We start from the raw sequence: 14,930 nt of genomic DNA, 5'->3' as shown, positions 1-14,930 counted from the left end.
AGACCAAGGATGAATCGCTTTATTCAGCGCCCCGCGTTCTCCCACGTGATCGACCTAATTATATGTAAATCATCGTTGTAATTACTACGAGCTGCTGCATTCTTTTTATGTTTCCTGCAGCACTGGAAGTACGTCAAGGTATGCCTCCCGATTATTACATCTTTTACAATATATAAGATTAAATATACAAAGAATGATCATCATACATTTATCATAGTTTAATTCGTAATAATGTTATTTATCATTATAATCCACCATTATAATGGTGCTGATTTCCCGCCAATTAAACGATCGCGAAGAGAATCAGACATTCCTCCCGAGGACTGTCTCTTAACGTAACGTGCACATGTTACATACGCGGTTCATGGCGCGGTTAGGATAATTACTTTCATTAGCGTCGTAAGAGCATTCACTATACCGTTCCGTCTGTTAGTCTTATTCTCCCGTGCCTCTAATGCCTTTATGACAAACTGGCACTCATGCCGAAATGGCACGTCGGGAATTGCAGAGCGCGTCACGCGACACAGCGAGATATTCCAGCTATAACGTTCTCGCCCTGTCCGACCCTTCACTCTCGTGACTTCGGCACGCCAAAGAGATCTCAAAGTTTTCTTTTTCTTTCCGCTCGAAGTGACTAGTCAGTGTGGCGAGACAATCGAGAGTTATCGTCGCTCTGCGAAAGTTAATTTCAGTATTGGAAGATAATCGCGTCTCAGAAGGTCTTTTACTCGTGAGCGAAAGTAGACTCGTAGAGAAGGGTGCTCGCGGTATGCCTGACTAATTTCAGCAGCGCACTTTATTGGCTCCTAAGATGAAAGTTCACGCGGTCCCTAACTCCGGAAATATTTCCGTCTTGGAACCTGAAAACTACACCGAGTCCGGTTGTTTGTTATTTCTGAGCGAGCACAGTTCGCCAACAGTTGGCGAACAGTTGGCGAGCTGCGCTTGGCATAGTTTGTTATTAATAGGAATAATATGCAGATTGCAGCGACATAGCTGTTATAGATTATTGCCGGCAGGATAGTTTTTAACACATGGACGGGAGATATTTGTCGACTACTTTTAGGAGAACTTACTACATCGGGTTTAACGTAGCTGAAAAGTATGACTTTCAAATTTTCTGTATCTTTCGCACAACTCGGAATTTTTTCCCTATTCATTCAAATTTCAAAGCTCAATTATCACTTTCTTTTGGCGTATGGCCCGACGCTCGCGACATTCGTGCCTATATGCGAAGTCTTCGTGACACGTTGCGAACGTTGCTTTCTGATAATCGAGGGTATTATTAGTCCTATTCACACACCGCGCAAAGAAACGAATGTCGCAATATCGTCGTAAAACAGAACGCGTCGAAATCGTCTTTTGAAACTTATAAACGCGACTCGCAATTAGTCACGATTACGAAACGCGGATGGTAGGCGGATCACGTGTGCTAGTCTGTCAATCGTTTGACATTTATTCACCTGGCTGCACGACACGCCACGTACGCACGCACGCATGAATGTGTGTGCAACACGTGCGTATGTGATGTACGTTCACACGCACGCAGGAGCGAGTCCATATGTGAGAACTAATAAAATTGTTATATTAATCTCACTTCAAAAAATTTGCGTGAACGTTTATCGAACGTCTCTACACTGAAATACAGGAATTCGTTCGTTTTATACGCAGAATACTTGTACGAATAATTTTTATGAAGTATATGCTTAATGATCTTTTATATCTCTATCTATATCGACAAGTAGAAAATGCGATATATTCCGTTTAACGTGTCTTGTTCGTAAGTGATTTTACTGAGCTCCCTTTTTATCTTTCCAAAAATGTGAAATAATCATCGTCACTCGCCCCTGCTCGCCGCGAACACTCTTCCTCTACTAACCCTCACGGTGATGGTGCTCAAACGCTATCTTTTTCAGACTTACACGTGCCTACACGTGTGCGTCCTTGTGAACAACCAACCATGCTGTTCCCCCACCGTAAGTCTTATGGTTCTCAGTCATTATCGACGGCATTATTTGACAGCACGTACAATTTATCGTTGTTTGCAGTGTAAATTTCATCTTTTCACGAATCCCGACGGCGTTGCGAATTAAAGAATTATGTAAAACGTGCGAGATACGCACGACGGGGCATATTTCGCGTGCGCGCGCGCTTGTCACCCGATATATCCCACGGGGATAGAACCTTCGCTGTTTGCGCGACGCGAGTGTTCTCTCATGTTATTAACGTGTCACTGTCTGACTAACACTCGCACGAAATGACGTATTCACTTTGCATGTTGGTGTTGACCATTGGCCGACCGATATGGTAGCGAACACGCGTCAAGCTTAATGCGTATTTTTAAGTTTCCTTTAGATTTGCATGCGTTTGTTTTCTTGCGCGTGGATAGCTCGGAGCGAGGTTTTAGACGGTAACAATGGGACAGCACGCACGAACAAGTAACTTTGGACACTGTTTTTGACCTTTGACTCTAATCGTGGTGTTTCACCACGTGCTATATGCAAACCGTACATACGAGATCGGGCTCACTAGAAAATCATCACTGTCTAATACGCGTACATCACATTGAAATTGCAAAATTTCGAATATTATGCGCGAGTCGTGTATTTCTGTTATTACATTACGCGCCGCTATTACATGACTTGCTGTCGACGATGCTCATACACGCTCTCGACTCACGCTGCTTTCGTTATTTGCATTATGCATACGCAACTCTCAACATTCCTGTGGTTTTCCATTTTCTGTTGGCGATAATCGCTCGCGAGTTACATCGCCGATGGACTATACCCCCTTGTACGTACAATCCTCATCGTGCCATTTAGCTCTGCTGCGTTTCTTTCCTGCGTCAGTTTTGATATTTATCCTTTTATTCTTGGACTCTTAACCGGACGAGCTCTACTCGAATGTGAAAAGCGCCAATTAACTTGCCCCGCGCGGAATTTGTTGCAGGCGAGCCGACATGTTGGGGATTTGTTCGAGGATCTGCGCGACGGCCACAATCTCATCTCCTTGTTGGAAGTGCTCTCAGGCGAGCACCTTGTGAGTATTTGCCTTTCGCGAAACTCTCGTAGCGCTCTTTCTCTTTAAATTTGATCTTCGTTGTTCAAAATAGGATTCGCGAACTCGAGTGATTTATTCTTGAAATTCCTTGGAGTGAAGTTTCATTTGAAAAATAGAGTGACTACTAACTCATTTGAATTTGAGTGATTTTTCACTCATATAGGATAAATCCTCCACTCTAAATCGAGTAATTAGTCTCACGCAAAATTAAAAAGTGAATCTGATGTATTTCACCGTCACAGATATCTATTCATTAATCGACTGAAATATGCACTCATATCGAGCCAGAATCCACTCTAAGTGAGACATTCGCTCATTTTTAGTGAAATTTCACATCTAGAAATTTAGAAAGCATGGAGAGAAAAAGTTTGGTTAAATTAATATGATAATATGAAATGCAACTAAATGCATTGTTTCGAAAGAAATAGATTTTCTAATTCTTAAAGACCGAATTTGATTCATAAGAGCTAGAAATTCGGTTTTCCTCAAGCAAAATGTGTTCTATTACTTTGTCATATTACTTTTTAGATTTCTTGGAGCGAAATTTTTCAGTCGAAAAGTAGAGTGACCACCAGGTCACTTGAATTCGAGCGATTATTTTCACTTGAATTTGAAGAATGAATCTGACATACTCCATTATTATAAGAATATATCCACTCTAATCGATTGAAACATGCGCTGATATCGAGTTAGAACCCACTCTGCGCTTGAGTGAAACATTCACTCGATCTGAATGAAATTTCACACCAAGAAATTTAAGGAGTGCGTATCGGAGAAGTAACCGCGACGAACTCAAACATCGAAGTTGGATCAAACGCGACAATTGGATCAAGTAGCGATAATTGTCCCGAATCAAGTGTAATTGATCGGCGAATTGCTTGTACCTTCCAGCCGCGGGAGAGGGGTCGAATGCGTTTCCACATGCTGCAAAACGTGCAGATGGCCCTCGACTTTTTACGCTACAAGAAGATCAAGCTGGTCAACATCCGGGCGGAGGACATCGTGGACGGTAATCCGAAACTCACCCTCGGCCTGATATGGACGATCATCCTGCACTTCCAGGTAAGCCTCGCGGTAATCTTGAGAGGACGCGATAAAACCGTGCTGATAGCCGAGCGTGCGAGAGCCCGCGAGCTAACGGCCGCGGTAACGATGAACTCACGCGAGCGTGGTTCGCCTTTCGAATCGACCATGCGTCTCGAAACAACAACGGCAACCTCAGGTACTTATGCCGCATGTTGTGCTGCCGTAGAGCGCGCGAGTGCCGCGGCATCGTAAATTTATGCGCGTCGCGTACTCGTAAGCTACACAGGCTGCGTTTTACGCTCATTCGGTATGCGGGAACTTCCGAGAGTCGCACGGTGCGACTGCTTTCCGAAAGATCTTCTCGAATATCGTTTCTTTTTCGTGTCCAAAGTCGTCAGAACCTCCGCGTGTCGTATGTCCGTCTCTCTTCAACTCGTTAACTTTGCCATAATTCGGTGAAGCGTCGCCGCGCGACCATGGCATACGTCATGTCGAAAGTATTTTGCATTTGTGTACTCGTGCGCGTACCGTTGGACTAACGGAATACGTTGGTTCTGCTGGGCGCGGCGGTAATACTTTCGTCCTGCTGGAAATTGCTGTTCGGTCACTTTCCGCGGTGCGGGATACTTAGAAGAGCGGCGACAAGAGCTGGCCTTCTCTTTCACGTTTTCACCGACGCGGTGTTGCTATTCTGCATACGCGTTTCGCGACATGAGCGGATTACAACATGTTGAAAGTCGCGCATTATACTTTTTATTGCTCGATATAATTGCCTGGAACCTAACACTATTAGAACAAGATGAAATAACTAGAATCGCTGCGACGCGCGATGCATCGCTGCGCGAGTGAGTGAACGCGTATCCTATTTCGAGCTGCACAGGCGGAAGCGCGAACAACTCTTGGGATTAATTGCGGCGGCGTTACGTCATAATTCCCGCGGAATTTCTTTTTGTTCTCCAGTCATCTCGAGTCAGAGCGACGTGTCGTGTGTGCCGCAATCGTGTGGCCATTTCCTTCGGCCGAATTTGTGTCGTCGCGCGGAGACGCGCGCCGCTCTAGCGGAGCAAATCCTTCGCGTTTACACATGTACGGCGCGAAACGTCGCTCGGTCCGCTGCGCTTCGTATCTCCTCGGCAACCAGTGGTCCAGGTGTCATAAAAGTTGACAGGTTGACGGTCAGAGTGTCGATGAACTCCGTCTATTTCCCGTTTGCAGCGGCCCGTGATGTTTGTCACGCGAGAGAGTAGTTCCGTTAATGTAGGGGAAAATATCCAGTAATTTAATAGCACTTGTTATAGCACTCGCCACTTTTCGGCATTCTTGCGCGGATCTTATTAAATATTAAGGTACATGAAAATTTATCAATTGTTTATTAATCTTCCGAGTAATAGCCAGGATTATTTGTGTCCGAGCAAGACACTTGGATTAATCGTTAATCTGACAGTGATAATCAAATAAATATTTGTTCAACTTGTAAGGTGTGGGAAAAATAAGAGAAAATATATCGGGCGTGGTAGGTAGCCGGAAATCGAACCCGTGATCTTCCGCTGTGCGGATGACTTCCAACTAAGCTATCTAACTTACACGCTTCGATGCATATCTCTCTCTTTCTGTTCCTCTTATTAAGTTCCTCATTTCTTCTTAACTGTCAAGAGGATAATTCTTATACAATTCGTTATACTTATTCGTTCTCTTTGATAATATGGATTAGTCATATTTATCGATTATATGTATCTTTATTTTAAATTCCCATACACTTTAACATATAATAAAATTCACGCGCCGAAAACAGGCGGGGTATTGGCTGGGCGTTTTCCCCTAGATGTCGAGTTGTTCCGCGCGATTATTTCTCGCTCGACCTCTCACTTCATCGGCCCCTCGAGCTCTTGAGACGCCCAACCGTCAAATTCCATCGGCGATGGGCGTATTGTCGGTTGGGTAACCCGATGGCTGGGCGACGTTTAAGCGACACGACACCACGCGACATGACGCGACTCTGAACTCGACTCGACTCGACGTATGCATGCTAATCAAGCATGTCGCGCATACCACGATAGGTCACATCTCTCGCGGCCAGTGCGTTATGTTCTCCGCGCTATTTTTAGCGCCCGCATCTCGATGTGAGCGACGTTGTGGTAGGTGCCGGTAACGAATGTACTACGTGCATGGAACCACGTGCATTGCCAAAGAAAAGCGAAAGCGAGGACGGCCGCGTTCGCCGCCTCGTGCAGGACCGACCGAACGACCGACCGACCGACCGACCGACCGACCGACCGGCCGGTCGGTTGACCGGTCGATCGAGAGAGTCACGCTCGGCCGAGTCGCACAGAGTGCTCGGTCCAGAAGGCCAGAAGCTATTTTGTCTAGTCGCGCGAGCACATAAGCATAATGTTCGATTCTATATATTTATCTCACAATTGACAGCGTTTGCAGTTCAATAGAGTATCGAATTATTGGGGTGTGTCGAGTCGCCAATCAATTACAAGTCTGCGACTTGACAAGTCGGTGTGTGAAATCTATAGTTATATGTTTTTTCTGTTTTATCATGTACCTCGAATTATGCAATTTTAACCAGCCGGATTATCGATCATGGTGTCTCGACTGAATTCGTGAAAAGTTTCATTGACGAATTCAGTGCAATTGAAACAGTAAAATTGAAATTATATCTATATTTCTTTATTATCTTTTATTTATTTTTATTATTTTTTTATCGTGATTTCTTGGATTTTTTAGAAATGTCTATTCTTATCAAATATAAAATTTAACAAAAAATGTTCACTCATGTGAAAAGTTTTACCGATCAATTTAATGATATTGAAACAGTGGTTGCATTTGTTTCTTTATTTTTTTTATCGTAGGTCTCTTGAATTTTCGAGAGAAACTTTTATTCTTTCCCTTATAAAATACAAAATTTAACAAACAATTTTACGCGTGAGAAGTGAAAGTTTTCATTGAACGCGCCGATGAAATTTTTCCCTTTTTACGAGCCCACGTTCGGGGAAAGATACACAATCGACACGCGATTTGATTAAGATTTCATTAGGACTTCGTTAGAAACTGTTTTCACTGTTTTACACGCGAAAGTCTCAGTCATTCGTTACGGATCTCTCGATCGCCCGCAATCGGTTTCTCCGCTCCCGCCGTCGATGGACTTCGCGCGCACGTAGCGGATAAAGACGCGATACGATTGACGTCGATTGTCCGTGTCTCCTTCGCGCGCATACGGTATCGGCGAATCTCAAGATCATGAGGTCCCGACACACGCGGCGCTTGTCCCGCAGTTCGCTCATGAATATTTCTTTTGATGGCGATCTGTGCTACTACCGTGTCCGCTACCGCGTGGCGTGCGCGCGCGATAAACGGCGGCGAGACATCGGGCACACGCAATTTATGTACGTCGGCGCGAGAGATCACGCGCGTTTCTTTTTAAGGAGCCGCAAAAAGCCGGGCAAAGGCGCGAACCGAGTTACGCGAGCGTATAAAGGCGGCTAGTGTTCGCGATCCCATAGACAGTGGTGCTTAAGAGAGGAGGAGGAGGAGGAGGAGGAGGAGGAGAAGGAGGAAAAGTAGAAGGAGGCTTTTTGCGGTTAAAACCTCACGATTCTTTCACCTCCGGAGTAGTAACGTGAAATGCTCTGACGTGAACGCGGCAACGCGAGGTGCGTCCCGAAAGATTGCCACGTCTTTGTATAACATTCTCGGAAATTGACCCTTTGTACCTGTGTTTCTTTGTTTTTTTTTTATTATGACTTTCTTGGATTTCCCAGAAACATATTTATTCTTTCTTTTATTTCTTTCAATGTTAAATTTAACAACAAATTTTGCAGTGCGTCAATTCCCACGCACACACGGGAACATGTATCCATATTTCACATATTATAATAATGTGTGGAATAATATGCTATTACAATAAAGATGATGCTTTAAATGTTGCTTACGACGCTAGGGAGGTAGGGATGACACAGCCGATTGAGCCGTCAAATGTAGATTTATACTTAATGTTAGCGCTATAAGTAGTCACCCATCTAATAGTGAATTTTTTGTTTTCTTTCGCGCCGCAGAGATGGCGACGAAAGGTAAGTCGACTACTTTACATCTCCTTAAAAAGCAAAAAAAATACCCTCCGCGATTACATACAGCTTAGATGACGTTTGTGGGAAAGTGGTTACTCAATAAAATTGCGTAATTGCGTCGTTCTCTGCTTTACCGACCATACTTGCCGAGAGACGGCGGTCGTTTGAACACAGATGGCTCGTGTAGGTAGTTAGTCGAGAGGAATTATTACACGCGCGGTCGCTGTAACTTCAAAGTTACGTCTTTTAACTCCTCCTTGTAATCTTTTTTTGTATTCTATTTCTCTTATAACGCTCGAGTTGTACGTTTGTATTACATTGAGTTTATATTATTTTGACAATGTTAACATGATGCACCTAAGAGAAGAAGCAGATTTGTAGCGTACAAATAAGATCTCGATCTTCCGCTCGATTCCCACTTCGAACGTGTGATATCAGTCCTAATTAAACTCGCGCAGTAGACTGCAAGTACAGTGCGAATCCAGGTATATTATTTTGGCTGAATCTCTTTTTACGTTTTTTATCGTTTTGTGTCACGTCGTTGGACATGTTGGAAAAGTATTAAATTATAATTTACACATCTCTTACACGTGTTAAATGACGTGAAAACCGCAAGAAACGTGTAGAAAAAGTCTCAGCCATGTTACATACCTGTGCGTTTCAAAATAACACACTTGGATTTGCAGTGCAGACGTAGATTTTTGCTATCTAATGAGCAAATTACAAGCTGTAATCCAAGGCCGCCGGAGATGTCCTTATAAAGATATGCAATTTCTTAGATTAATTTGTATTAAAATAGACACGAAACGTCGCGACGTGACTGGCATCGCTCGCAGCGCCTCTTAATTGACGTTTCTCTCTCTCTCTCTCTCTCTCTCTCTCTCTCTCTCTCTCTCTCTCGCCACGCGGTTTCCCTTGGCCACGTGCCAATGTCCCCGGAGCATTCTTATCGGCGGCCAATCTCAAGATAGAATTCACGCCGTGATTAGCAGTTCGCCATCGTTAATTTTCGCATGTTAGTTTACGCCATGTGATCCCGCGATCTGCGCAGCGACATGATTCGCGCGGCAATATCATGGTATATGATCGTTGTCCCTTGTAATTGGCTCGTTGTTGCTCGATGGAGCTCGATGTTGCAAAACTTGACGAAAGAAAGACCTTGGATGGAAGAGAGAGAGAAACTCGGCTGATCTAACGTCGTTCGAAAGAGGCGAGGTAATTTCGCGGTATTCTACGCACAACTTTTCGCGATCGCCAGATTTATAGTCGCGCTCAATGTTAATAAAGTCACGTTGTTTACGTGACTTAGCGGTCGGCTGCGGGGGAGCGCGCGACGTTTTCGTGCCCGCGGCGAAATCGCGTAGGTGGAAACGGCGATAAAATGACCGCACTTGGAGAACACCGAGACGCAATACCGAGCTCCGCAGGGTAGTAGGTACGTTTTGCATCGATTGTCGAAGACCTTCGACAATCGATCGCACAAATTGCCGTCGCCTCAGGGAATCCGCTGAATCCGTCTCTTCCGACAGGCGTAATTTTGTCTCATTAAACGCAAACTCTACCTCCTTTCCTGCGTCCTTGTTCCGAGAACCTCTTCTCGTGCATTTTACCTCACTAAATATTTCTCATACAGTGTCAATCTTGGACATTCTCCGGGTCTTTGTCACTTTTTATTAATAGACACACATCGCTCCGCGTCCTTTTCTTCTGAATAATAACTTCTTCTTCTTAAATAGCTTACATCGAATTGTTGAGGCGGATAACGCGTATTTCATGTAAAGCGTTCGAGTGTTTATCTCCTTGAATCGCGAGGATATGTGGAGTCCGGTTGTCGCATACCCGGGAGAGGACTCCATGCTCATTTCGGTGAGCTCGTCGAATATCGTCTTCGTACGTGCCGGGCATCTCGATGACGCTATTACGAATGACATCATTCACCTGCGCGAAATCATTCGGAGCCCGTAAGTACGGGTTTCTCGACGCACGCGTTTCACTCTCTTCGCGCGACGCCGAAGGGAAAGGCTTCTCGTCGTCGTCGGGAATCGGGCCTTTTTTGAGAAGCACGCACGTAGGTGCGCGCTTATGTACGCACGCACACTGCCAATTGTACTGTGAGAATGTCGTAACGGTATTCGGACTTTCTGACCACCAAAAAGCGATCTCTCTCTCGCCCACGCCCCAATTGACGTGACTTTCAATTACACGCCGCTTATCTTAACGTCGTGGCGCCATTATATTTCTAAGCTGTGGGACGTCAAAGATAAATCTCCGTGCACGTTTATTCTGTATAATTTCAGAGCTATTATATTCCCCCTTCGGCGGTTTTCGTCCTGCCATTTTGATTATCGATATAAGAGAGACACGTAATAATACGTATACAGAGAAAAAGATGTGCGGTGCACATAACCAGAAATATTCAGTTGTGAGTTGTATCACCCTAGTTATTTTTGTGTGATAGTGATGAGCACGGTTGAAATGACTCAGTTACTTTTGATACATCAACTATATCAATCGCGCTATCTGATTTGTGGCAATCAAAAATCGGTTGGGATAACATATTTGTCATGGATACTCTGGTTGCAGCAACCAGATATCGTTACTGCTCTGCGACACTAATAACTCAACAATTGCTCTGAGGTTGCAGCGATCACATAATTAGCTATTTCGTATTTTACTGTTGATCAGATTTATGCACTGAGAAAAAATGTTTGGCATTTGTAATTATAATCATATGGAGAAATAATTATGCTATAAGTTATGTTAAAGAAATTAATTTTTTAAACTAAATTCTACTACAATGTTGACAAATGACCTTATATGCATGTTACAATAAAAAAATATAGTCGAGACCAGAAACAATTATAAATAGTTATAATTTAGTTAGATTAGCCATTCCTTTCTCTCAGTGTGTTTGGGCCAACTATACTGTTCTTTTCCGTATAGTGTAGGAATACTTTTAAATAACTTTAATACAACACGATAGAGACCATCGGATGATCAGGCCCTGCGCTTACAGAAATTACTTATACGCTTATTTGTATTCCTGTCTCGCGTTACACAAAGAGCATTGTCAGCTGGATTATAAAAGAAGCGTGTTTAACACGATTCGAATGAGGCAGCCGTATATAAATTAAAATAAAGAAGCGCGCAAAGAGATATACAATTGCACCCGTGTCGATGTGCTACACATTCCGTGTGTACAATAGCTTTCTTTAAATTTAAATGCCTCGTTTACTTATTTATAAGACCTTTCTAGTGGCATTATTGTCGGGGAAAACCGCTCATTGTATCCGCCCGCTGTCGCTTTCCTTATTATTACCATCGTATGAAAGAGGCAACAGTCGCAAGTTCGGGCGCGCGAAATACCGCGCACGTTACAGCGGCCGGATTGTATTCAGTCTTCGCACCAAAGGCAACGAATTAGCGTACCCACGACGGCGGAAGCCACGACGGAACGAATCAAGTAGCCTCGAGTGCGATGACTTCATATCCGCCCTGTGATCTTTGCAAGTGCAGTTAGCATTGCCTTGGCGCCGCAAGTCCCACTGTAATTACAATATTCACTGCAATTTAAGAATTTCTGAAACGCCTTAGAACCACATTACGAAAAACTTTGACATTATTACACTGCAAACTCGAGTGCGTGTTTGTGTTATTTTGGCTCTTTTCAAATGCTTTTCATCGTTTTAAATGAATACGTTTAAATTGTAATTTATACGTTTCAAACGTGTCAAATGACGTGACTTCAAACGGTAAGAAAGAACGGTTTGAAAAGAATTTCAGCCAAACTACACGTTTGTACAATTTGCGTAAAAATAATCACTCGAATTTGTAGTATATGTACGTGTGTGCAAAGCCGTGGAAAGCTTCGTTGTTAATTCAAACTTCATTGATAATACTTGCATAATTTTTAGTTTCTCGATACACAGATATAAGGATTAATTATTGTAAAGAAATTACTAGAACACTAAGTTACATTCTGGGATTCATCTGTGGGATATCCTGCTTTGCGAACTCTGTAATTTGCAACTTTAATCGCGATAACATCATTTCATCGTCTTTCATCCCTCTTTTTTTAACGTCGTCGTTTCTCGTTACCCCTTCAACTTTTTTTTCTTGTCGAGAACTCGTCAGCGGCTATCAGCCTCGTTTCTCCAAGTGTTGGCACGCGTATGAATTTGCCATGAAAGCTCGATTGTGCGTCATGTCGGACGGAATCGACGTGCGCGTTCGGGCATCTGAAAATTCTTACTCTCCTTATCGCGGTTGTTTTCAATTATCCGTAATCTTTTTGTCGAATGGCAAATCATGAATCTTTTTCGGAAAGCTTACGAATTTTGTACAAGGATGAGCAAACTGATCTCATTATTCACAAAAGTATGAAAAAGATAAGTATTAAAAGAGAAAGATTTAATATTGAAAAAAATTAGGAATATGTATTTTTAACGACCATTACATGTATTAAAATTTTGTGTCGTAATTTAGATTCTCTAATGTACTTAGTGAAACATGTGTTTTTTGTAGTTTTCTATGTAATAACTAAAGATTCAGTGTGGAAAGCTTAGTAGGTCTTACGCGCCTTTCACGATATAACTTCACTACGCTTTATTACTACCCGCAATTTATGTCACATATCTTGGATCAATAGACGCGAGGTACACTCTGCAGAAGTAGAAGCAGAAGAATAAAAAGCCGCACAAGTGGGTCGCTTTTCCTTCCCGTCTTCGCTCGTAGCCCGACGTCCAAATGTTTTTATGACATTCCGCTGGAAAAACAACACGATGACGTGCCTTTGTCGCCGTTTATCCCAGAAAATATCGCGATCGTCGACGATCAGGTTCGAGGATTGGATCATCAGGCTAAAATTTCTTGTAACGTAACGTTACGTTAAAAAGTGCCATTAACGCGGAAGCAAATTAACGAGGAAGTCTCTTTTCACGGCCGGCGATTACGACATCGATTTTCCATCGTCCCATTATTTCGATCGCCCTCGAGCCGCATAAAAGGATTGCGTCGCTGTAATTAACTCATTCCGACCGAGCTGCGTTACCAGCTTTGGTCCACGAGAGGAATTGGGAGCGTGCCGATACTTGTGCGTTACCGTATCGACTTACGACCGATCGCGTGACATTTTACCACGCAAACAGCTTATTAACATGAAGACCTCGCCCGTTACGTTTCTGAGCATTCGTGATGAAAGGCGAGTTCGGAACACACCGGCCCAAATCGAGTACCACGCCACCTCGCAGACTGTTCATCGGGAGCTCGGGTATCATTAATGCAACGAATGCAAGTGACGCCTGCGTATCACGTAATAGATTCCGAGTTTCCGCGTGTTGCGTATCTCATATTCGTCCAGTAATCGTTTGAAACGTCAAGAGCGACTTTGTGCGGACCTTCATCTTGATTTTCTGTAATATCCAATCCCACTATATTCTGGTCCTCTTATCGTTATCATCTCTTATCATCGCGGCGCTTATCAGACGATCGCCGAATCTCGTGCCGGCTATGATGTCACTGCGAGAGATCCAGCGAACGCTCCGCTTCCTTTTTAGGCTCGTCCGAGGAATCTCGGTCTTTACCAAGGTTGCGTTCTCGATCGCGAATTCGACCTTGATATCGGGATAAACCAGCGCGGCCGCTCACGCGTGAATTATGCACTGTACCGTACGAGACCCTGACGCGCGGAATGTCGTGGGACGCGCAAAGATACGTGGATATGTATATGTCCCGCGAGCTCGCGGAACGCAAAATCTCTAGAAAAGGAAAAGGAGGAAGGACGCGCGATGATGACGTCCGGAGAAGGAGGAGGAAGCTTCGCCGCGGGGTGACCGTCGATCGTAACGGAGGGGCCCCACCGCGCGAGAAGTCGATCGATCGAGGACACGTATGCGCGATCTAGAAGAGATTCGTTCGACTCGCGCGCATACAGCGATGTGTGTTAAACTAACGCGTGAATTCCGTGATCTTCATCTCGAGCAGTATCATTCTGCACATATAAATGCGAATACCATGACGGTGAAACTCAAAACCAAAGAAGGGTACGTGCTTTAGCTTGAAAAGGATTCTCGTAAACTCGAGAGTCCGTGAACTACTCGCAAAATTGTCGTATAAAGAAGAAATTGTTGGGCGAATTTTAGGATCTGTTAATTCATGATGGGACACACGACGACTATTTCGCAACTTCTGGACTTGAAGTCGAAATAAACACATTCAAAATAAACATTTATTTCAAAATAAACACTTATCAGCTATAAGAGAGAAAGAGCGAGCGTGTTGTTATCATTTATCATCTCCGATGTACAGCGACGTACATCGGTAACGCGTATTTACTTCGCGGTGCTTATCTTGCTAAAAATATTTTGTAAACGCACGGAAACAAAATTAATCTAAATTCAGGATACATATTAGATTATTTTATGAGAAATAAACGAACTATGATTTCGGCTAAGGTAACTAGACAAATTTGGTTGCATACGTCCTGATTAAAGCAATCAGACAAGTTTGATTAGAACAATAAAATTATCTTCACATTTCTTACTAGAAATGTTACTACTTTTTTTAACTGAGTTTTCCTACGGTTTGTGATTATTTCGCTTGAGATTAGCCACTTAATTCGAGGCAAAGAACGATACAATGTGCTACCTTGAAGAAGATTCTCATGAGCTCGAGAGTCTATATGAACTGTCCGCGTGAAATAACAAAGAAGTTATCAGGCGAATTTTAGGATCTGTTAATCCGCGATGGATTAACCACTATTTCGCAACTTCT

At 43.5% G+C, this 14,930-nt stretch overlaps 1 protein-coding gene across 38 annotated transcripts in view; it reads left to right on the top strand.

Moving 5' to 3' along the window:
* LOC116852327 (microtubule-actin cross-linking factor 1) overlaps positions 1 to 14,930 on the top strand; it is a 111,161-nt gene that overhangs the window by 38,107 nt on the left and 58,124 nt on the right. For 26 of the 38 annotated variants that reach the window (XM_032832568.1, XM_032832565.1, XM_032832567.1 and 23 more), the window contains 4 exons: positions 121 to 138; positions 1,917 to 1,976; positions 2,950 to 3,039; positions 3,952 to 4,122. In XM_032832568.1, coding sequence (XP_032688459.1) covers positions 121 to 138; positions 1,917 to 1,976; positions 2,950 to 3,039; positions 3,952 to 4,122 — 339 coding nt within the window. The remainder of the gene's footprint in view (positions 1 to 120; positions 139 to 1,916; positions 1,977 to 2,949; positions 3,040 to 3,951; positions 4,123 to 14,930) is intronic. The other 12 variants (XM_032832573.1, XM_032832572.1, XM_032832582.1 and 9 more) reach the window with 2 other exon arrangements.

This window comes from Odontomachus brunneus, unplaced genomic scaffold, assembly GCF_010583005.1.
Source record: "Odontomachus brunneus isolate Ranch 3 - 2012 unplaced genomic scaffold, Obru_v1 Obru_scaffold_215, whole genome shotgun sequence".
In the NCBI taxonomy this organism is placed as follows: Eukaryota; Metazoa; Arthropoda; class Insecta; order Hymenoptera; family Formicidae; genus Odontomachus; species Odontomachus brunneus.
Note: the sequence above shows the minus strand (reverse complement) of the source record. Positions and strands in the feature narration are given on the sequence as shown.